General features: G+C 35.7%; 2 protein-coding genes across 2 annotated transcripts in view; one reads left to right on the plus strand and one right to left on the minus strand.

Annotated features, from left to right (window-relative positions):
• Positions 1-16,303, plus strand: part of SPDYA (speedy/RINGO cell cycle regulator family member A) — a 32,974-nt gene extending 16,671 nt beyond the window's left edge. The window contains exons 6-7 of the mRNA XM_012652513.1: positions 8,789-9,068; positions 15,523-16,303. Of these exons, the coding sequence (XP_012507967.1) occupies positions 8,789-9,068; positions 15,523-15,614 (372 nt within the window). The 3' untranslated portion in view covers positions 15,615-16,303. The remainder of the gene's footprint in view (positions 1-8,788; positions 9,069-15,522) is intronic.
• TRMT61B (tRNA methyltransferase 61B) overlaps positions 15,494-23,529 on the minus strand; it is a 15,956-nt gene continuing 7,920 nt past the window's right edge. Inside the window, exons 3-7 of the mRNA XM_012652512.1 lie at positions 22,709-22,899; positions 17,487-17,578; positions 16,803-17,029; positions 16,007-16,084; positions 15,494-15,920 (exon numbers count right to left, since the gene is read on the minus strand). Coding sequence (XP_012507966.1) covers positions 15,877-15,920; positions 16,007-16,084; positions 16,803-17,029; positions 17,487-17,578; positions 22,709-22,899 — 632 coding nt within the window. The 3' untranslated portion in view covers positions 15,494-15,876. The remainder of the gene's footprint in view (positions 15,921-16,006; positions 16,085-16,802; positions 17,030-17,486; positions 17,579-22,708; positions 22,900-23,529) is intronic.

Here is a 23,529-nt window from a genome sequence, read left to right on the forward strand (position 1 = left end):
ATAATGGGCTTAAGTTTAATCCAGGAAAGTGTAAGAGGTACTAGATCACTGTCATTTCTTATGATTGAGTAATATTCCATTGTGAACATATACCAGCGCCTTTTTCTTTTTTTTTTTAGCACCCACTCCCAGGCCCCGCGGCCTGGCCCCCTCAAGGGGCGGGCGCTCGCAGGCCCACGGGGAGTTGGGAGTGTCAAACTTGAGAGAAGAGTCTAGTGGTGTGTCTCAGGATTCTGCCCAGAGCTAACCTTGTTAACTATGTTTATTAATGAAATGAAGACACAGCAAATAAGAAGACAGTACAGCAGGACAAGTCTTCACAAGATTAAATTCAATAGAAAAAGAAGAAAAGTTAGGTGTATAAGACGTCCCCAAATTAAGGAATCCTCAATAAAGTTTTTAAACTGCACTCATTCCAATTACAGGCCATGGAAAGAGTTCTGTATTGTTATTGAGTTTTGACACTACTTACCCAGGTCAGGTGTGGATAATTTGCAAACCTGTTGTTGTCCTTGGACTTGATAGCCAGCCCTATTTGAGTGCTCTGATTTTTTCAAAGTAAAGGCTTCAGGCCCTTTTAGACATTCAGCTAAAAGTATAGAGGGGGCACCAGAAGGAAGAAGCTAGGACTGGTAGTAGCTTACCTCATGAGAGACCGCCTATCTACACCTACCTACTACCGCCAAGATACAATGACTAGCATTTTAACGGCAACAATGTTAGTATACACTAACATTGGAGCTGGGAATTACCTCAGCTGCTGGCATCAGACTATAAAAGAGCCAAAGAGAAGAATGTAACTTAATAGTGTATGTGTAAAAGACTAAAAACTTTCAGACAGCTGTGAACCAAGTTGTGTGTAATCGAACTTACAGAAAAGTTTGGAGTTAGGCTGCAGAAAAGAGGAGGTAATCATCAGATTATACCTAAAATACTGCATTTGGTTGTGCACACCATACTTTAAGAAGACTCGACCAACAGCTATATGCAGAGGAGAACAACTAGAATAGAGCAGGGTCTCAAAAAGAAAAATGTCATTTGTGGAATAATAAAAAGGCTCAGAGATTTTTAGTATGAAGAAGATCCAGAAAGCTTGCTAGCTGTTTTCAAGTATTTGTGGGACCACAGTAGGGCAGGAAATTGATTTGTCTTTTTTGGCTATAAATCAGAGAATTCAGATCTGTGGATGAAAAAGAAAAACAGGCAGTAATAGCTCAATATGAAGAATATTATCCTAACGAGTATCTGAAAATGAGATAGACTCTTTCAAAGGCAGTGATTTCTGTCACTGGTGATTTTTTAAAAAAACAAGCAGTTTGTTATAGAGGGGATTCATGCTTCAGATAAGCAATTAAACTAGATTGCCACTAAATTTCCTTCCAACTTTTGAGAGTGCAAAGTTCTATTTTATAAGTTTTTTACTGCCTAAGCTCTTGCTGGGCAAGCTAGATTGTTTCTTAACATTTGATAGAATTCATTTATTCATTAATATACATCAATTTAATGAATACTTAGTAAATACCTACCAGACATTATCTTATTTCTTTTAACTTATAAAAGGCTTGGCCGGGCATGGTGGCTCACACCTATAATCCTAGCACTTTGGGAGGCCGAGGCCACAGGATCACTTGAGCCTAGGAGTTTGAGACCAGCTTGGGCAATAGGGAGACCCCATGTCTGCAGAAAATAAAAAAACTAGCCGTGCATAGTGGTGCATGCAGCTACTCATGAGGCTGAAGCAGGAGGATGAGGATCACTTGAGTCCAGGAGTTGGAGCTATGATGACACCACTGCACTCTAGCCCGGGCAAAAGAGTGAGACCCTGTCCCAAAAAAAAAAAAAAACTTGAAGCCAAAATGGCAATATTAACTTCTATTAATTCTGGGAAGTAGGAATATAGATGTTTGTTATATTTTTCCTTATGCTTTTCATAATTTTAAAATTTATCAACATTTTTTAAATGATTAACAGAACTTAAGTTTTTCCTCTTCAAAAAGGTTACCTTATTTAAATAAGGAGTTTCTTTTATCCTCTATCACAATACCTTGTTCGTTTCCTTTTCTAGTACTGAACAAGATTTGTAATTATTTATTTGCTTGCTTATTGGCTGTTTAAACTATAAACTGTAAATTTAATGAAGTCAAACATCTAGTACACTTCTAATATCTCCCATCTCTCTCCTCTCACTCCATTGACAACAATCATGCATAATTCTCTTCTACTGACCAAATGGAAACAATAGAAAAGAATGTCAGCATGCTTCCACTATATCTACCATCCTACCTGCACGTGTACCCATATATTCTGTCCTCCCTTTGTTACTGTGAAAGAACTATCTTTGCTCCTATCCAAGTCCATTCCCTCTATTTGTGCCCTACATCTCATCTTTTCTTGCCTTCTCAAGGACATCACTCCAGTAATTGTCCTCCTTTCTGGCATTTCACATTTTTTAATTTTATTCAACCATTGCCATCAGAATATAGAATTGCTCTAATATCTCCATCAGTAAAAACAAAAACTTCATCCCCCAACTACCACTAAATTTCTCTGCTCTGCCTCTCTTACTACTAAATTCCTAAAGAGATGACTGTACTCTGTCTCCACTTCCTTTCCTTCCAATCTCCTTCAACTTGTTATACAAAGTCTTTCCCCCATCATTCCATATAAACTTGTCAAGGCACCAAATATCTCTATATTGCCAAATCCAAAGGATAGTTCTTAGTCTTCAGCTTACTAAACTTAACAGCAACATTTGACACAGTCACTCATTTCTTCCTAAAACACTCTCTTCACTTGGTTTCGAGGATACCAGGGTTTTTTTCCAGCCATTTTTGCTAGTTCCTTTTCACCTTGCCAACTTCATTAGCATGCCCCAGGGTTCAGTCATAGGAGCTATTCTCTTCTCTTCTCTATTGACATTAGCTCACTAGGTGATCTCATTCACTCCCAAGACTTTAACACTGAAACTAACAGATTTCTCACAATTCCAGATTTGCATATCAAATTGCCTATTGATATTTTATTGTCTAATTGATACCTTAGGGGAACTCCTGATTCCCCTACACAGATGTCCAAACCTGCTCCTCCTGCAGTTTTCCACACAGTAATAAATAGCAACTTGGCCGGGCGCGGTGGCTCATGCCTGCAATCCCAGCACTCTGGGACGCCGAGGCGGGCGGATTGTTTGAGCTCAGGAGTTTGAAACCAGCCTGAGCAAGAGCGAGACCCCGTCTCTACTAAAATTAGAAAGAAATTAATTGGACAACTAAAAATACATAGAAAAAATTAGCCGGGCATGGTGGCGCATGCCTGTAGCTCCAGCTACTCGGGAGGCTGAGGCAGGAGGATCGCTTGAGCCCAGGAGTTTGAGGTTGCTGTGAGCTAGGCTGATGCCACGGCACTCTAGCCCGGGCAACACAGTGAGACTTTGTCTCAAAAAATAAATAAATAAATAAAATAAATAGCAACTTCATCCTTTTAGTTGCTCAGGCCAAAAAACTGTTCCCCTTGACTCTTCCTTTTCTCACATCCATACCTTGAAAATATATCCAGCATCCTACCATTTGTCACTACCTGCACACTGACACCCTACTTTATCATCTCTTGCCTTGATTATTGCCATAAGCTTCCAAATAGTCTTTCTTATAATCTTTCTCCCCTATTATCTACTCTTCATACAGCAGCCAGAGTTAACTTTTTTTAAAAAGTAAGTCAAATCATGGCTACTCTACTCAAAAGCCTCCAGTGGCTTCCCATCTCACACAGGCTAAAAGGCAAAGTCCTTATCGTGGTCCTACATGATCTACCAACTCTCTTCTCTGTCTCTTTGACTTCATCTTATATCCTTGCTAACTCTACTCTTAACTGGACTAGCCTCCTTACTGTTACTCAAAAATACCAGGCACACTCCTTCCCACCTCAGGGTCTTTATACTTGCCATTCCCATTAACTGGAATGCTCTTCCCCCAGATGATAGTATGCTTCACTTCCTAACTACATTCAGCATTCTGCTTAAATGTCACCTCAGAAAGAGCTTTCCCAATCACGCTATATAAAGTAATATCTCCCTCCATGGAATAGAATTGAAATGTCCAGATATAAACCCTTCCAATTATGTTCAATTGAATTTTGACAGGGATGCTAAGAAAATTCAATGGAGAAAGAATAGTCTTTTCAACAGTTGGTGCTGGAACAACTGGATATCTACATGCAAAAGAATGATGTCGGATGCCCTGCTTTATACCATATATAAAAATTAACTCACAATGGATCAAAGACCTAAGTTTAAGAGTTAAGATCATAAAACTCTTAGAAGAAAACATAGGAGTAAATCTTCATGACCTTGAATTAGGTTTCTTAGATATGATACCAAAAGTATAAGCAACAAAAGAAAATATAAAGTGGACATCATCAAAATTAAAACCTTTTGTCCTTCAAAAAAAAGCAAATGAGGAGACAACCCAAAACATGGGAGAAAACTTTTTGCAAGTCATCTATTTGATAAGGGACTTATATCTAGAATAATAAAAAGAGCTTTTACAACTCAATAATAAAAAGACAACCTGATTAAAAAATGAGCAAAGGATCCAAACAGACATTTCTCCAAAGAAGATATACAAATGGCCAAAAAGCAAATGAAAAGATGTTCAACATCATTAGCCATCAGGGAAATGCAAATCAAAAGCACAATGAGATATCACTTCACACCCACCATGATGTCTATAAACAAAAATAATAACAAGTGTTGGCAAGGATATGTCAATATCGGAAGCCTCTTACACTTCTGGTGGGAATGTAAAATGATGTAATTGCTTTGGATAACAGTCTGTCAGTTCCTCAAAAGGCTAAACATAGAGCTACCATATGACCCAGAAATTCTACTTCTAGCTGTATAACCAAAAGAAATAAAAACTATATCCACACAAAAACTTGTACACAATGTTCATAGCAGCATTATTCCTAATAGCCAAAAGTGGAAATAACCCAAATGTCCATCAACTGATGAATGGATAAAAACAAAATATGGTATATCCACACAATGAAATATTACTTGGCAATTAAAAGGAAGAAAGTACAAGCTACGACATGAGTGACCCTTGAAAATATTATGCTAAGTGAAAGAAGCCAATCACAAAGGACCACTTATTGTATGATTTATACGAAATGTCTAGAATAGACAATTCATAGAGACAGAAAGTAGATTAGTGGTTACCAGGGGGCTGAGGGAAGGAAGGAATGGGGTATGGTTGCTTTATTTATGGGGTGATGAAAATGTTTAAAATTGACTGTGGTGATGGTTGTACAACTGAATATACTGAATGTCATTGAATTGTACATTTTAAATGGGTGAATTGTATGGTATTTGAATTATATCTCAATAAAGCTGTTAAAATAAAAAGTAGTTTCTCCTGCTATTACTCTGTGTTCCCTTTCTCAGCTCCAATTTTCTACACAGCACTCAACCACCATATAATATACTCTCTTTTACTTATCTTGCTAATATCTATTTGCCCCCACTAAAATATAAATTCCAAGAGGTCAGGGTCTTCATTTTGTTCTAATTTTTCTCCAGTGCCAGGATAAGAAACTATGTGCCTGGCACATAGTAGATACTCAGTAAATATTTGCTTACTGATAGAATGAATGGAACTTAAAAGTTTTCAATTCTTTTTTCATATCTTTTTTATCTATGAAATAAACTATAAAATAATTCTTCACTGAGCTCACTCTGCACTGTCCACTGTCCATTTCTTATAGCCAGCACAGTGGGTGTGAATGTTTATTATATCATCCCTACCTTAATGTTTGCTTAAGTAGCAAGACATGCTGCTAGAAATGTAAGCATTCCGTGCATTTGTATTGAAAGCCCAGTACAGGTATACTACCAAATGAAACATTTCTTTAGTCCCATATCCTAAAATAAACTCAAGTTAGGATAGTAGCTACAAACTGGCTTACAATAATAATAATTTACCTTTGCATAGTGCTTTACAAATTACAAATATTATCATATATGTTAGCACACAAATACCTGTGAGGGTAGTGGGATTCTCATTTTACAGCTGATGAAACTGAGAACAAAGGAGGATAGTATTTACTCAAGATCATACAAGTAAGTGGCAGAGCCAGAACTTGACTTCACATCTAGTGACTTCCGGTGTTCTGTTTTCTCTGTGATATCTAGCCTCCATATAAACCTCTCATATTGGTTAGTTTAGAATATGCATTTATGTCTTATGTTGGTCTTGGGAATTAAATAGCATAAGTATTCTTTCCATTTCACAGATAAAAAAACTGTGGCTTAGAAAGATTGTGACTTGTCCATGGCCATAAAGTTAATAAGTGGCAGAGCCAGCTATACTTAAACTCAGCACTCTTTCCATCATACACCACTGTCAAAAGAAAGAACATATGCTGTCCTTTCAGATAATAATGAGTTTCATAATTTGTTTCTTTTCTCTTTTTAACCTTGGCTGCAAAGAAGCTACGAGCCAGGTATTATCCTTAACCACATCAACTCTATTACATTTTATTGCTGGTGTGTCTGCTTTAGTCCAATTTTCCCTTTTGGGTCCCAGTTCAATGACTTTTTCTTTTTCTTTTTTTAAAGACTAGCCAAGTGCAGTAGTGAGAAGGGGGAAAGAGTAGAACAAGGAGTTCGATCTGTAACTGTGAACAATCAATTGAGGTAACTCACTACCTTCAGACAAGCCCAGTGACTTTTTTTTCTCTTTTTGTCAGTTGCCTCAAATCTTTTTTTGGAAAGAGATGGGGTAAGATTAAATTGAAAAATATATGTAGGGCTTATCCAGAAAAGAATAAAATTATTTCCCTACTTACTGTGATCTGATTATCTTCTTACAATAAGGTTACCTCTTTGGACATTGGCTCCTTTGTGATGGAATTTATTTACACTGGTGATGGCCTAATTTCTAGACTGGTTCACAGCTTAGGGAGGATGCCTAGATTCCAATTGGAGCCCCTTTCATGCATCATGGAGGGAAGTAATTTAATCAAGAGGAAGTTTTTCTCTATTCCAGTTGTGTACTCTGGCTGAGATGCCACAATATCATCATAGCTGAGTTCTCTGTTAGTTGTTACTTTATTCCAGATACGGAATTTAGAAAGCAGTGATTGTAATATAAGCAGTATGTTTGGACAGAATAATCCAATGACGGTAGGCAAAAGAAACCCAATATAGGGAATATACTGGAAACTGCTAAACTTGGTATTATAGCTGAGGAAGCAAGGATGTGAACAAGACTGATAGCATTTCATTTTGATATCAAAAATGAAATCGATGTTAGAAATGTTATAAAATTATCATTACTTTGTGACCAGTTGGATATAGGGCATATGGGAGAGGGAGCTGTCAGTTTCAAATCTATATAATAGGAAGAGTAATGGATTCCATAACAGAAATAGGGAAGGCTACAGAAGCAAGCCGGCTTATTGGGAAGATAAGGAATTTGGTATTTATATGAATTTAAGGTAATAACTGGATAATTAAATGATGGTCAACAGGTATGGTAAGATGCATCATAACACATAAGTGATGTTTAAAGCTTAGAGTAGATAAGAGATTCAAGATGAAAGTAATGTTAATACTTTTTAAGAACTTGCCAGGCATTGTTCTTAGTACTGTGTGTGTATTAACTCTCACAACAATTCTTAGAGCTAGCCAGGTAATCCCAGATAAGGAAACTAAGGCACAGAGAGGTTATGTGACTTCTCCCAGGACATGCAATTAGCAAAGCAGTACACCAGTATATTCAAACTTAGGCAGTCATTACTTTTAACACTTATACTATACTACCTCTTAAGATCACAGGGAGGTAGAATAGATATAGAGAAAAAACAGAGGGCCAAGTATAGAATTTTAAGAACACTCACCAAAGGCACCAAATCACTAAAACTAAGAGAAGACAGCCAAGCGTGGTGGTGTGCACCTGTAGTCCCGGCTACTCAGATGGCTGAGGTGGCAGGATCACTTGAGCCCAGGAGTTTGAGGCTACAGTGAAATGTCATACCACTGCGATCAAGGTAGACAGTATTCCCATTTTAGAGATGAAGAAATTGAACCTCAGAAAGGTTAAATAACTTACCTAATATCATGCAGCTATTAAGTGGCAGTGCCAGGATAAGAAACTAAGTCTATCTTGACTCTAAAGCCCACGTTTTATTTAACAAACATTATAGAATGATGCCTGACAGATACTGAAGCTTTATTAATAAGACCTCATCTAATCCTCATCACACCTCTCTAAAATAGACACAATTATCATCTCCATACTACAGATGAAGAAACCAAGGAACAGAGAGGTTCAGTAACTTACCTGTGTTCTTATTCACCATATCACTTGCCATAACTGCAAACATTTTAAGAGTAGCCTAACACACAGCTGGGAACCTCAATCACATTTTTTTAAGCCAACACATTCCAAAGTTAAGAATGATGTAATGTTTGGGGGTAACTGTATTATCTTTCCCAAACTTAGAATATTCAGAATTTAAAAAATAAATACCCTGACAACTTGGAAGTTTGCTTCAGTTCTATTTTCTATTTGAAATAATTTAAATACTTTGTCAATTATTGCCTTAATGATCCAAGCAAAGAATCACTTTATAGTAATACTGCCTTATCTAGAAATGTTATGTTTTTTAAATCGGTAACTTGGATTTTTATCTCTACTTTAGAGACAGCTGTTCTTGAGTTATAATTTTTGTACTGAATTTTAATAAATTCTAAAATCTTATTAAAATTCTAAAAGTATGCTTTCCACTACAGGTTATGGCCATCGCACCAACCCATTATATCTGGCAACGAGAACGCTCTGTTCATCATAGTGGAGCTGTCAGAAACTACAATAGAGATGAAATTCAACTGCCCCGGGGACCTAGTGCCACGCCAGTAGATTGTTCACTCTGTGGTAAAAAAGGAAGATATGTTAGACTGGGATTGTCTTCATCATCATCTTCATCCAGTGATACAGTAGAGGTGATGGAAAAACATTCTCAGGAATCACACATAATAGTTGATCCTTCTCGAGCTTATAGCTATTCTCAAGGTATGATTTAGTGATCTGCCAGAATTAGATTTATGCATGTTATTTGTTGAGCTCTAGTCAGTCCTTACAGGCAGGGATATATGATAATTTATATACTATATGAGTTAAATTAGTAGTGAAAGTTTTCCCCCTTTCAAGTTACCAATTTTTGTCTTATGTCTGTATCTGTTTTGCGGTAGCCTACCTAAACAGATTTTTAATGTGACTTATGTTAAATTGAAACCTAATGCACCATGAGCCTCAAGTATTTTAAGAGCCTGAACCATGTTTTTTTTTTTAAATGTTAATTTTATTCAAAAGGGGTTTCAAGAGGAAAATAAATTTACTTATAATCTCACCATCCAACTATTTGTTTCCTTCTGTATACTTTTCTACTTCTAAAAAAATTAGATCTATACTATATCTAGGCCTGCTTTTTTTCATTTTTCATAAAGCATTTTCCCATGTCATTACTGAGTCCTTGGAAAACTGATTTTTAATCCTGACAGTATAAGTACCATAATTTATTTGCATATTTCATTTTTGTTGGGATTTAGTGGCTTCAAATGATAGTATCTTATATTAATTAGAAAATAACCATATGAGCTAGAAACACAATTGCACCATAATTTTTATTCAAATTATTTTTATTATATATATAGTATTTCTTTGGCATTTCTTTTCTAGATTTGAAACAGTACTAGAATAATATTCTAGCAGCAGTGATCCTTCTTACTTCTTACAACACCTTCCAGATTTTCACCCATCTGAAGATAGAACAGATTTTTTTATGCTCCCTTCTAACTCTATTTTGAGAAATTAACAGACCTGCATTATTTCAGAATTTCACCTATTTATTTTTACTACATCCCTATGAGAGTAGGGTAACGGTGGCTTCTGAAGCTTTACTAAAGGAGAAACTAGACTCTAAGACTCTTGAAGGTAGGGGTCATGCCTCAGTCATTGTTCCATTTCCTGGCCATAGTAATCACTCAACAAATTTGACTGACAGTATAGTCTATTCCTTTTCAACACCTTCAAGCATAATTTTTATTGTTTCACTCATATTTGAAGGTAAATAGAGTTTATCATAGCTAAACTATAAAATAAGAATTGTCTTTTAGCATCCCTCCCCTCCCCCAGCTTCTTTTACCTTTACACTATTTGATCCTTGTAATAGGTAAGATTTACTAGATTTTTAAAATTGTCCCAGGCAATATATTAATAGTATGCATTTTACATTCATAATATAATGTAATATTCATAGCCAACCATAAGGTAAATAAATACTATTGTCTCTATTTGGTAGATAAGAATACTGAGGCTTTGAGAGGTTAAATAATTTGGCCAAGGTGGTGGAGTGACATTTGAACCCAGGTCTCTGAAGCCTGAATTCCTACTACGCTCTACTGCCCCTTTGATGAAATCCTGCTGTTGGCAGGGAAAATAAGTTACCATAGAAGCCTTCTAGCAGACTACCAAGGGAAGTGGTAAAATCATTAAGAACCAAATCCCTGATGAAAGGTTGTATGGAATGAGTTGGAAGAGAATTCCAATGACAATTTTATTTTTATTTTTTAGAGACAGAGTCTCACTCTGTCACCCAGACTGGAGTACAGTGGCATGATCATAGCTCACTGCAACTTCCAACTCCTGGGCTCAAGTGATCCTCCTGCCTCAGCCTCCCAAGTAGCTGAAACTGCAGGCACATGCCACCACACCTGGCTAATTTTTCTTATTTTTTGTACAGACAAGGTCTCACTGTGTTGCCCAGGCTGGTCTTGAACTTCTGGCCTCAAGTGATCCTCCCACATAGGCCTCCCAAAGTGCCGGGATTACAGACAGGCATGAGCCACTGCAGCTGGCCTCCAACTACAATTTGAACATATATTTACAGAAAGCAAGAAAAAAACAGTTATATTTTATTCAGACTAGCCTCTGTAGATATCAATAGTAGTACACTATATTATAGACATTGACACCTCAACAGGAAAATTGAGTGCACCCAGGCAGGGAGGAAGGGGCTCTGCCAGTCAGTGTGCTTTGAAAAAATGAAACAGGTCTTTGCGGGATTATGGATGAAAACTGGGGTAGTGACTTAGGGGAGTTGTAGAAGGAGCTGTGCTTTCATCCAGGGACAGGATTTATAGGTCCTACACAGGAAGGAAGAGTATTTACCCACCACTGTTTTATTCTGAGTATTAACTCATGGTTAACTGTAAAACCCTTTGTTTCAGGATGTCAGAGGGTCAGCAATACAAATAAATTTTTTCTTTTTTCTTTTGGAGACAGAATCCTCTTGCTCTGTTGCCCGGGCTAGAGTGCTGTAGTATTAGCCTAGCTCACAGCAACCTTAAATTTCTGGGCTTAAGCAATCCTCCTGCCTCAGCCTCCCACGTAGCTGGGACTAGATGTGTATGCTACCACGCCTTGCTAATTTTAAAGAAAAATTATTGCTCACACACATATTTGACCAGTAAAATATACATTCATTTTCCTCCAATAGGCTTAACAGAGAGTGACCCAATTAGGGGTATGGGAGGAGGTAGGGCAATATGAACACATGATGCTATCAGGAGTGGGGTCAGTCTCTCACTGTCTAATAAGCAGCTGCTGATTCCCAGTAGTGACCTCTACTAGCAAAATTTTTCCTCCAGTCCACATAAGGTTGGAATCACTTGATAGTTTGCGGTCACAGAAAACTCAATTCAGCATTCTCTAAAAAAGACACAAAAAGCTTATGCTCTGCTTCAGGTTTTTGTGCTATAACTTAAGCATAGATAGTTATCAATGCTTCCACCTTTCTTTCAAATACAAGAAACTTCTCGATTTTCAGGTAAAAACATGTTTTTCTACCTTTACAATTTTTTTTCTTAACATGTTTTAAAAAGTTTTACATAAACATGTTTATGACATTTATTAAGAACAAAATGTTTTTCAATTTGACAAGGTGGGGTGAAAACACTATCAAAACATTTCACTTTTGTGGCGGATAAAAGAGGCGTTCTTTACAAATTGACATACGTCATAATCACCAATCATGTGCTAGGCAGTTTATAAAGGTAATCTCATTTAACACTCAACCCCCTAAGAAATCTTGAAGTAGCATTATTATACTCCTTTTACTGATGAAAAAACAAACTCAGAAAAGTCACACTGTTACCAGGTAAAACAACAACAAAAACAAGATGGGAGGCCAGATCTATCTGGATACACAGTACATTTTTATACTAATGTTTCTCTTTACCCTATGCTATTGTAAGCCCTATGACACCTAGGCTGGTCCAAGTGAAACATGGGTATGTGTTGTTACATATTATCTCATGACCCCTGAGATCTTAGAGTGAAGCCAAGGGAAAAATATAGACCAAGTCTTAGCCCTGGGTCAGGTAAGCAGGCATGGAACATTTCAGCTGTTAAGGAATCTAAAGCCAAATAATTTTTCCTCAAAAATAAATCCTTCTTTGAATTTTCTTATTTATTTTTGTCATTACCACTGTTCTAGTCATCCAGGTTTAAAATCCTTATACCTAATGAAGGCATAATCAGGGCATATAAATTAATAATGTGATAAGGAACACAAAAGATTTAGAATTAATTCTGAGGGGTGAGAGATTTGGTGAAGGCTTTTCAGAGAAAGTAATATATTAGCTGCAGCTCCAAGTCAGCCACAAAATCATGAGGGTTAATGCTGATACTCTACAGTGTACTGCATTGCCAGATGATTTTGCCCAATCATAGCTTAATGTAAGTGTTCTGAGCATGTTTAAGATAGGCTATGCTACGATGTTCAGTAAGTTAGCTATATTAAATTCATTTTCAACTTACAATATTTTCAAATTAATGGGTTTATCAGGACGTAACTTCAACTCCATCTTAAGTCAAGGAGTCCCTATACATAGATTCTTTCTCTCTGTATCCATTGTATTACTAGCTTATCTAGTTTTCTTTCACAATATTTTTTGTCTGTCCCTTTTCTACTACTAATCACCTCATAAATGTATTATAATGATCTCTTTAACATTTCTTTTCCTCCACTTAAGTAGTCATAGATATCACCAACAGATTAACTTTCTTAAAGATATCTCCTCTTACATGACCATGGAATCTTCAGAAGTTCCCACTTCCTCTGAAATACAAAATTCAAAATGAAAGCCTTCCATGATCCCAGACCTATATACCTAAATATCCCCCTAAAACGACCACGTCAACAGATGAAACAGTACATGATTCAGTGTCGGCTTAAAGCCATCAGCAAACTTTTAGTGATCATTTACTGGGAAGAAAAGGTAGGGTCTCTTGAAGGCATTAGGAAGACAGTTTTCAGTCTCAAATCTCCAGAGATTACAGTATGATAAAGGAGACCCACACATGGACATAGAATACTAACATTAGAAGGTATCTGTCCCATAAGCCAGATTGTAAACATACTTAGTGTTTGAAGGAAGGCTGAAGAAAGGGGTTAAGCTAGGTCTTGATTAACTATATAAATAAATGCATATTTGCCCATGTAGTGTGGTCGTCAACTCAACTTAAAACTAGAATGGGCAACTACAGAAAAAAAAGTGGGGAGAGGGGAGAGAGAAGTGGAGGTAAAACTACAAAAAAAAGAAAAAAAACTCAAACGGATACTGGTAGGGAGATCTTGTTCAATTCAGCATCTACTGAGCACAATGTGCTGGACAGAAACAAAGCATTCTATATGAAATAGGAGTAAAGGGCAGAACTTTTTTTTTTTTCAGATAGGGCCTCACTTTGTTGCCTAGGTGAGAGTACAGTGGCATCATTATAGCTCACTGCGGCCTCCAACTCCTGGGCTCAAGCAGTCTTCCTGCCTCAGCCTCCCTAGTAGCTGGGAGTATAGGAATGCATACCATGTCTGGCTAATTTGTCTATTTTTTTTTTTTTTGTAGAGATAGAGTCTCGCTATGTTGACCAGGCTGGTCTCCAACTCCTAGCCTCAAGCAATCCTCCCACCTAGGCCTCCCAAAGTGCTAGGATTACAGATGTGAGCCCCCATACCCGACCACTTTGCTTTTAAGCCAGCCTCTTCTCCAAGTAAACAATTGGGGCTTGACATATAATAAGCATTGAGAACATTAAATGAATGACAGAATTTCACTACTAGTTAAATAGAAGGGCAGAAGAAAAGGAAGTATTCCATGATGGAATTTAAAAATGTACTTCAGAGCTTCTATGTACAGTCATGCATAACAACGTTTCAGTCAACAAGGGAACATATATGTGACTGTGGTCCCATAAGATTATAATGGAGCTGAAAAATTCCTATTGCCTACTGATGTTGTAGCCATTGTAACACCATAATGTAACACATTACCTTTTCTATGTTTAGATACACAAATACTTACCTTTGTCCTATAATTGCCTACAGCATTCAGTGCAGTAACATGCTGTACAAGTCTGTAACCTAGGAGCAATAAGCCATGTCATATAGCCTAGGTATGTAGATTTGTGTAAGTACACTATGACATTTGTACAACAATGAAATCGCCTAACAAGGCACTTCTCAGAATGTATTCCCGTTGTTAAGCAATATATGACTGTCTCTGGAAATGTCATGAAAGCCATAAAGGCATTATTATTGTGTATGTGTTCAGATAGTTATCATACAGAATTATACCACGAGAATACTCTGCTCCTCATTCAATCAGTTCTCCAAACGCAGCCAGAGTGATTTTTTTCAAAATACAAATCTAACCATGTTACCTGTTACCTAAATTCTTCAATGGCATCCTACTTTTCTTAGAATAGACAAACTCCTTAACAGGCCTTTAAGATCCTGCATGGCCTGACCCCTATCTATCTTTCCTGTCTTTTTCATTCAACCCCAGCATCATTAGCTTTTTTTGTTCTCATTTTCTGTGCTGTAGTTAATTACTATTTATCATTCAGGTCTCAGCTTGATTGTCACTTGTTAGAGCAAAACCCCTATTATGGTTACTCACAGGACCCTGTACTTCTTTAGAGCACTTATAACAATTTTAGTTTTAAATTTGTGTGATTATTTAATGTCTAGCTCTACCATACATTGTAAACTCTATAAAGGCAGAGATTTTAGGTTAAAATTTTCCACATTCTATAAAATGTTATTACAAAATTTTACGCATATGTACATATAATTTTAAATAGTTCTAGCCTAAGCGATAAATCTAGGAATAGCAGAACTTACATCCCCAGGCATTACTACTTTAAAACCTATAAAACATCTATATTTAAACAATAACCTAACCACTCTAAGCTGCTGTATATCTGTAAAATATGGATAACCTTAAATATAAGTTGCACATATTAAATGAAAAACAAATTATTATATCACTCTTATGAGTTTTCCCCCTATTATTTACTATAATCCAGATTTCTTCATTATTTTCTAAGATACATCCAAGCCATTACAAAATGTATTTAAAATATACAAATACATTAAATTTATCTTAAAATGCATATTTTGTTTCAGTAGCCAATGACCATCAATCAAACAAAGGAAAAAATACTAATGTCATGAAGAAAGACAAATCCATGGAGTGGTTTACAGGAAGTGAAGAATGAGCTGGCTCAACTAAAGCAACTTGGAATCATTAACTACAAAATGTCAAACTAACTGCAAGACAAGTGTTAAAATGGACATTTAAGCAGTTTTTTACGTTACACATCTTTCTTTAGCTTTTGTTATTTTTCAAAATTATATGTAAAAGTTACAAAAATCATAGTAATAGGTAAAGATACCAATCTATGAAAGTAGTGATTTGCAATACAAAGTTCTATTTTGAAATTTTTCCGTCTTCAAATCAGTTGCTGTCATCTGGGGTACTCAGTTAAATTGCAGTTTGACCTTCCTCAATTTGACAAGAAAAGCTAATTTAAGAGAAGAAAAAAGTAGGTCATTACATTAATTAGAAGGGAAAAAACACCATTTAATATGGTCTGAAAACATTACTCACCTGTATGACCAGTTTGGCAGTGTGTAGGTCTAGCAATATAGGGAAATGATCCATATGGAAAAGCAGAATGTGATTCTTCTGTTGTAAAACAAAATATGTACTATAAAACTACATAAAATATTTTATAATTTGTTCACAAAAACTGTTGAAATATAAATTAGTCTCCCTTTATTGTATAAGTTTTTTTTCCTCAGTCATTTTTTCTAGCATTTTTTAAAAAATTACTTTGCCAGTTATTGCACAAAAACAATTTGTCAATGATTACACGATAAACTTCTATATGGCTTTATAACCAAATGGATAAGCCCATATCATAAATCATGGATCTTTGAAAACTTGTCCATGGCCTAAATAATGTATACATACAGCAAGGACCTAAACTTAGTTCTTTAAAGAACTCCAGCGGCATCTTAGAAGTTGCTTTTCGGAATATTAGCTATCTGCTTATCAGGTCCTATTAAATTCATTCTCGTCAGTAATAATCACTGATCTAAATTAAAAACATTCCTTAGTATATTTAAATTATTTCACAAACCAAGCTCCTTATGACAAGTGAAATATGAATATTATAAGAAGCTCAATTCTTCAAAGGTACCAGTTTTACATAAAAATCAGGAAAAGTTATTATTCTGTCCTTTATATATTTTAATTTAACAGAATAAATACCACTTTTCAATTTCTACATGAAAAAGAAAATTCCTGATGAATATTTTTATAACCTCTTGGTCAATACATTCAGGAACCCATTCTCTATTTATTATTGCATGCACATGCATAAAGTAAAACTGAAGCTCACCATCATCATCCTCTTGAAACATCTCACCTTCAACTCCAATTTTCTTTTGAGAATGTAATTGTAAATCTGTGTTGATTTCAGGTTCTACTTTTTGAGGTAAAGTTCCATTTTTCTGTTTTGTGAGGCAAACTAACCAATCTCTGATGATGACCTCGCTTATCTTTTCACATGAAAGAGCAAGTTCACAGATGCGAATTCCATCTAAAAGTTCAATAACCTGTGTGATGCTTTCAGAAAAGTGAAAAATGTACTTTACATTCCTATTAAATAACAACTTTATATTTACTTTAAATTCACTATACCTCTTACCCAAATTTAAATGCTATAGTTAAATCAAGGAGGGGGGAGTTGAAAATTCAGGTTAGGGCACATAATAAATAACTTCACAGAAAAGTAAATAAAATAATACAGAGACCATAATTGAACATTACTGTTCACATTACACTTTTAAAACTTTTCTTTCAAATTGTGAGAAGAAATCTGCATCTTAGATTAATATTTATGTAAAGGATGATTTAAACAGCAACATAAATGAATTTGGGACACGTGTCATTTTATAACACTTTTACAAGATGACATATACACCTTACTCAGTTACAAAATGAACATTTTAGTTTGGTACTTAGGCAAAATAAAAATGTATTTAAAAATCATATTACACGGAAAAACAGCCCCATTACTCACTTTGCTAGATATACAGCACATACACCACCCTGTTTAAGATTTGGATATAAAACAGGCAAAGCAACCTGAGGATTTAACATATCCAAAGCTACCTGTGGAGGAGGGGAAAGAGAACAGGATCAGTCTGATTCTGTTTAAATAAAACACAGGTTTTCTTTTCTTACTGTGGTAAAATGACACACTTTGGGAAAGCAATTACCCAATTAAAGTATTTCATTTTTAGAATACAGTACTATTAACTGTCATTTTATTGCTCCCCAAAGGTTATGTTTACTATTATACAGTTTGTCATAGTACTTGATGATAACATAAAAATCACAATGGTATGTCTTTCACTTAGCAATGTTAACACAGAAATCCTTTAGCTATGTATGTGTATATGAATACAGCAAAGAAAGATTCCTGTATTGTCAATATTACCAAGGGCAAAATGTACCATTACAACATAAAAAATTAAAACATATTTGAAATAATGTGAATTTCTATTGCCAAAGCTTAACTAAAGTATTTAAATTTATAAATTTTGGCAATAGAAATTCACATTATTTCAAATATGTTTTAATTTTTTATGTTCAGAGGAAAAGCTCTGAATATTAATCTTAGAGGGTCTAAAATATAAGAATCCTGTCCCTTATTTCCTCTTTATTATGCTTTCAATTCAGAGTACAGGGCAATAATTACTTAATTATTTACTTTACAAATTTTATTTAAAGATGCCAAATAAATACAAAGAGTAAATGAATGACTGAAATATTCAAATAAAAAATTAATTAAAAACAAAAAATAGATCTGATCAAACCAGAAAATAAAGTAACACTTATGGTTGGATAACTCCAGAAAGCTTAGAGTTGTTGGCACAGCTGTTTACTAAATGACAAAATATTCTATTGTTTATGCATTTTTAAAAAACAGTATTAATGGGTCAAGGGATAACATTCATTATTAATTTATTCACCAAATATTTATTGAGCAAGGTCTGCATGCCAAGCATTTTGCTAACTGGAAAAGATATAATGGGAGCTTATATTCTATTTTGTTTCATGGAAACTTACATTCTAAGGAAGGGATAGACGTTAAATAAAAACCCAATAAATATATAAATATATGGGACAGAGGGCGATGAGTGACATGAATAGCTATAGAATTATAAAGCAGAATAAGAAGGATAGAGAGTGACAGGGTGGGGAAAGGCGGTGCCATTTTATACACAGGCTGGTCCGTGAAGAAACCTGAAGAAAATGATTAAGCTGACTGTGTAGAAATTTAGGGAGGAAGTATGCTCCAGATGGAGGGAAACAAATGATCTGAAGCAGTAGGCTAACTGGGGAGTCTGAAGTGGCCACTGTCACCCCAGTGGGGACAAAACGGGGCAAGTGGTAAGAGATGGGGTCTAAGGCGGTGGGTGAGGATGCGGGAGGAACAGATTATGTAGATTCTTGTAGACCTAAGCTTCACTCAGAGAGAAAAGCCACTGGAGAGTTTATAGAGAATGACATGACTTGACCCTTTTTAAAAACTATTTTGTGTGCAGTAAAATAAACATAGAATTTGTCATTTTAACCATTCTAAGTATGCAATTTGGTGGCATTAAGTATACCTTGACTTATTTTTAAAATCTATAAGCAGAAAAGACTATGAGAATGTAAAGAAGGATGACAGTGGCAGTGGCTTATAGCAAACAGCAGTGGGTGTGGTGAGACGTGGTATATATTTTGAAGGTAGAGTCACTTAGTATTAGGACTGGCTGTGAGACGAGATGTGAGAAAAAGAGAGGAGTCAAGGTTGAATCCAAAGTTTTTAGCCTAAGCCACTGGAAGAATGGAGATATCATCTATGAGGAAAATGATGAACACCATAGAAGGAGCAAGCTTGAGGAAAAGAAGAATTCAGGTTTGGACCTATGTTTAAGATGCCCATTCAGTATCCAAGTAGATATTTCAATGACTGAAACAAAGCATCAACAAATGAACAAAAATGGGTTCTTAGACTGTAATTTTACAATATTGTTGACTAGGACCAAAATCAGATAACCAAGAAATCTGCTAATCCTCTTGACTGCTCTATTCTCAGTTAACAGCATTACCACTCATCAGTTACTGAAACCAGAAACTTGGAGAATGGAGAGTCATCATTTGGAGAATTGGAGTCATCATTTTCTCTTCCTTTCTTATTTTTTATTAAAGGCTAGTCAAGGAGCCATCATTTTCTTTATTCTGAATTCTCTTTTGAGAATCTGTGGGATTTTGATGCTTCCATTTGAATTAAAGTCCCACAAATCTACCCCTTAAGTGTTTCTCAAATTAATCCTACTAACAGTTATCTTAAGACCTCATCATATCTTGTTGAAATATTTCAATAGCTTTCTGCATAGACTCCCAGCCTCAATCTTTCCACCAGAATTATTTTCAAATAGAAATCTGGACAGTCTATTATACTACTTAAAAGTTCATCGATAGAAATCTGTACAGTCTATTCTTCTCCTTATAAGTTCATCAATAGTTTTCCATTATCTACAAGATAATGTCCATACTGTCTAGCTTACACACAACATTCTTCAGTATCTAACCCCTCGCGGCTGCATTTGCAGCCTTTTCTCATTGTACTCAATTCTACAGCCATAGTGTTTTACACTTCTGAGTCCTTCTATTAATTGTTTTGATGTCTATTTTTTCTTCTAGATTGAAAGAAAGCTCTTTTGAATGTATAATTCATTTTTGTCTTAGCATAGTATATGGCACATGGCAGGTCCTTAATATTAATAAATGCTTGTTGAATCAAGAAACAAAAGTGGTTCAGTAATTCAAAGGGAGGTGGTAATCCTCCAGCTAAATTATTAAGGGATATTCCATGCAGGAGATGACCTTTGATCTAAGCTCTGAAGGGAGACTAGAGTTTAAACAGGTAGAGAAAAAGGAAAAAGAGGGAAATCTTAATGGAAATTGTAACTATCATTTATTTAATGCTTACTATGTACCAGGTACTATTCTATGCATTTTACAGAGATTCTCTCATTTAGTCCTCAACAACTCTATGAAATAGGTACTACTATTATTCCTGTTTAATACATGAGGTGACAGAAGCATGGAAAGATTAAGTGACTTACCCAAGGTCACATTGACTATTACAGAGCCCAGCAGTGAATCAGGGTAAATGGACTCCAAAACTTACTTTCCTCTAGTCCTTTCTCTTCCTTTTCTCTCATCATAAATAGTCACTGTCCTGAAGTTGGTAACACTCTCTAATAATTTTATACTTCTACATGTATATAGGTACAACCAATATATGTTGTGTAGTTGTAAATGTTACACATATGTGACCATTCCACATATTTTTATAATGCTTTTTTTACTAAGCACCATGTCTTTGAGAATTATTGATGCAGACATAGTACATTTATTGTCACTATTCCATTATGTCCATTCCCTTCTGATGGTTAATTAAGCTGTTTCCAAAATTTGTTAAAAATTTTTAAACTCTTTTATAAGGCATTGTCTCTTTTTCTATTTTCTTTGCCTTTGTGGTTAACACCTTCCTTATTCATTTACAGGAATATAGGCAGGTTATACAAAGGAATAGAGTAGAAAGGAAGGTTGAGATCAGATTCTGGACACCAAAGTCTTTGAATAAAAAGCCCCTGATTGGCTTTTCAGCAGGAGAATGAAAGTACCAGAACTATATTTTAGGAAGATTAATCTAGAGATGAAGGGACTGAATTAGAAGAGGGGACACCCAGGAGGTGAGAAGGCAGCTAGGAGAGGAATTAAGCAGTCAAAGGGAGCAATCATCAACTAGGATAACAGTAACCAGGGGAAAAAATGGTGGGAACATAAAAAGAAATTTATATTTATACATACACCTTTTGATTTCTGATCAAGCACCTACCCTCAAGCAGTACTCCTACCAATGGACAGTTTTTAGAGATGTTCTTAAGAAAATTCTTCATGATCTAGTTTTTACTTGTTCTGTATCATAACTTGTTTATCCACACCAACTATAATTCTTGGTCCTACCAGATATATTAAATAACTCTTCTCCAGCAGCTGACACCCCTTCTCCTTCTACATTCTCTCATACTGAGTATTCATCTAGCATGATTATCATGATTATTCAAGAGAGATTCAACTGAATGAATCTAATAAGGAGTATTCTTTTTAGATCAGGGATGGTTCAGCAGGTTTCTACAAAGGTTCAACAACACATTAAAACCCTTTGTTGTGTTTCACGCTCATCAAGCAAAATTGTGATGACCAATTAATCTCCCAGGTATTTTTCACATTCCTATGGATGGCCTAAGTAGAGCCCTTTCCTTCTTACTGAGCTATAATGTGCAAGCCCAACAAAGATGAGAAAAAAGAACTGTGGTCTTTGTGTACAGTAAGCTGTGCCACAACTGTAGGCTTTAGTTATATTAGAGATAATAAAAATCATTTTCTCTTCTCTTTGAACTTTGCTTCATTTCTCACCAAAATAATCCAACCTTGCAGCAGCCAATTAAGGAAAGCAAGGAAGACTCCTTACCAAGCTCAGTCTATAGTGTCAAGCTATGAACTGTTAAGTGGCATCACCAAGAATAAGGAAACTTATACTGGAATTCTGAAACTGTGAAGCCAGATAATACCTCCATGTCCCACACCTCCCCCATCTTTGGTCACAGCTTAAAATATCCTCTTGTCATCTATTTTTTACCTTTATACTGTTCTGCCTCTTCTCCCTACCTTAGCCTCCTACTGCTCCTCCTCCATTCTACTTTCTGGAGCTTTGTTCATGATAAATGCCTCTATTCTCAACATCTTTCATGAACACACTCCTCTCTACATCCTGACTTTAACTGACTAAAGATGCCTCTTGCCTACTCTCTCGCAAATGGAAGCTACTTATTCCCCCAAATCTCAAAACTCTGGTTAGACACTGGGCTCAATATGCTCCCAATGCTGTTTCTAAATTATTCCTTTACCCTGGAAATGCTGAGGCTCCTGATGCTCAATTACAGGTCTTTGGTCACTATCCCACATTCACTGACAACTTTGGCACCTGACTCAGTATGTCTCTCTGCCCCAAATCTCACCATATTAAAGGACACTAAAGGAAAATATTCTTTCTACCCCTAGAGACAGAAATTGTGTAAATAATGAAGGAGGACCCTTGCCCATACAAAAGAAGCCTGATCCTTATTTTCCTTGTATTCAAAAGCAATAATATAGGACCCGCTTTGGAAAACTTACTGCATCAAATGTTAAAGATTTTATGTCTTCAGTTGCTTCTGAAATATCCTTATGAATAAAATCCACATTGTCAGGCCACTCTTCTACATGGCTTAACCTCCATGAATCACACCAGCGTTTGTAATTCTTCTTAGCCAGATCATGGTGGTCTTTTCGTATTTCAAAACTTATGACTCGTCCTTGTGATCCAACTTAAGTAGAAAATAATTTTATATTTCAGAATATTAATCAGTTCATTAGTGTCAAAATTTATTTTCCAAAAGTATTATGTGTATGTAAAAAAATAATTCAAAATAGTTTAAAGTTAGAAAGGTCTTCCTCCATCTATGATTCCCCAATTAACCTCCCTCTTTAGAGGCAACCATATTTCCAGTTATTTACCCTTCCCATGATGGTTACTGCCTATGCTAGCATGCAAGTATCTCTCTGTATTTAACACACATTGAGGTGTATGATACACACCGTCCCATACCGTACTTCTTACTTATCAATGTCATTTCAGTGATTATAGACATACTGCATTCTTTTTTTAATTGCATTCTTTTGAACAGCTATTATATTCCAGTGTATGGCTATGCCATAGTTTGTTTAATCAGTTACCTACTGATGAACATTTAGCTTGTTTCTAGTCATATCCTAATACAATAATACTGCTATGAAAATTCTTGTGCCTAAGTCTTTGTACTATGAGCCAGTATATCTCTATAGGATAAAGTCCTAAAAGCAAAATTGCTGGCTCAAGGGGTATGTGAATTTTTTATTTTGAAAAATGTTACCAAATGTCCTCCAAACAAGTAGTACCAATTTATACATCTACCAAT

This window comes from Propithecus coquereli, unplaced genomic scaffold, assembly GCF_000956105.1.
Source record: "Propithecus coquereli isolate 6110/MARCELLA unplaced genomic scaffold, Pcoq_1.0 Scaffold39, whole genome shotgun sequence".
NCBI classification, from domain to species: domain Eukaryota; kingdom Metazoa; phylum Chordata; class Mammalia; order Primates; family Indriidae; genus Propithecus; species Propithecus coquereli.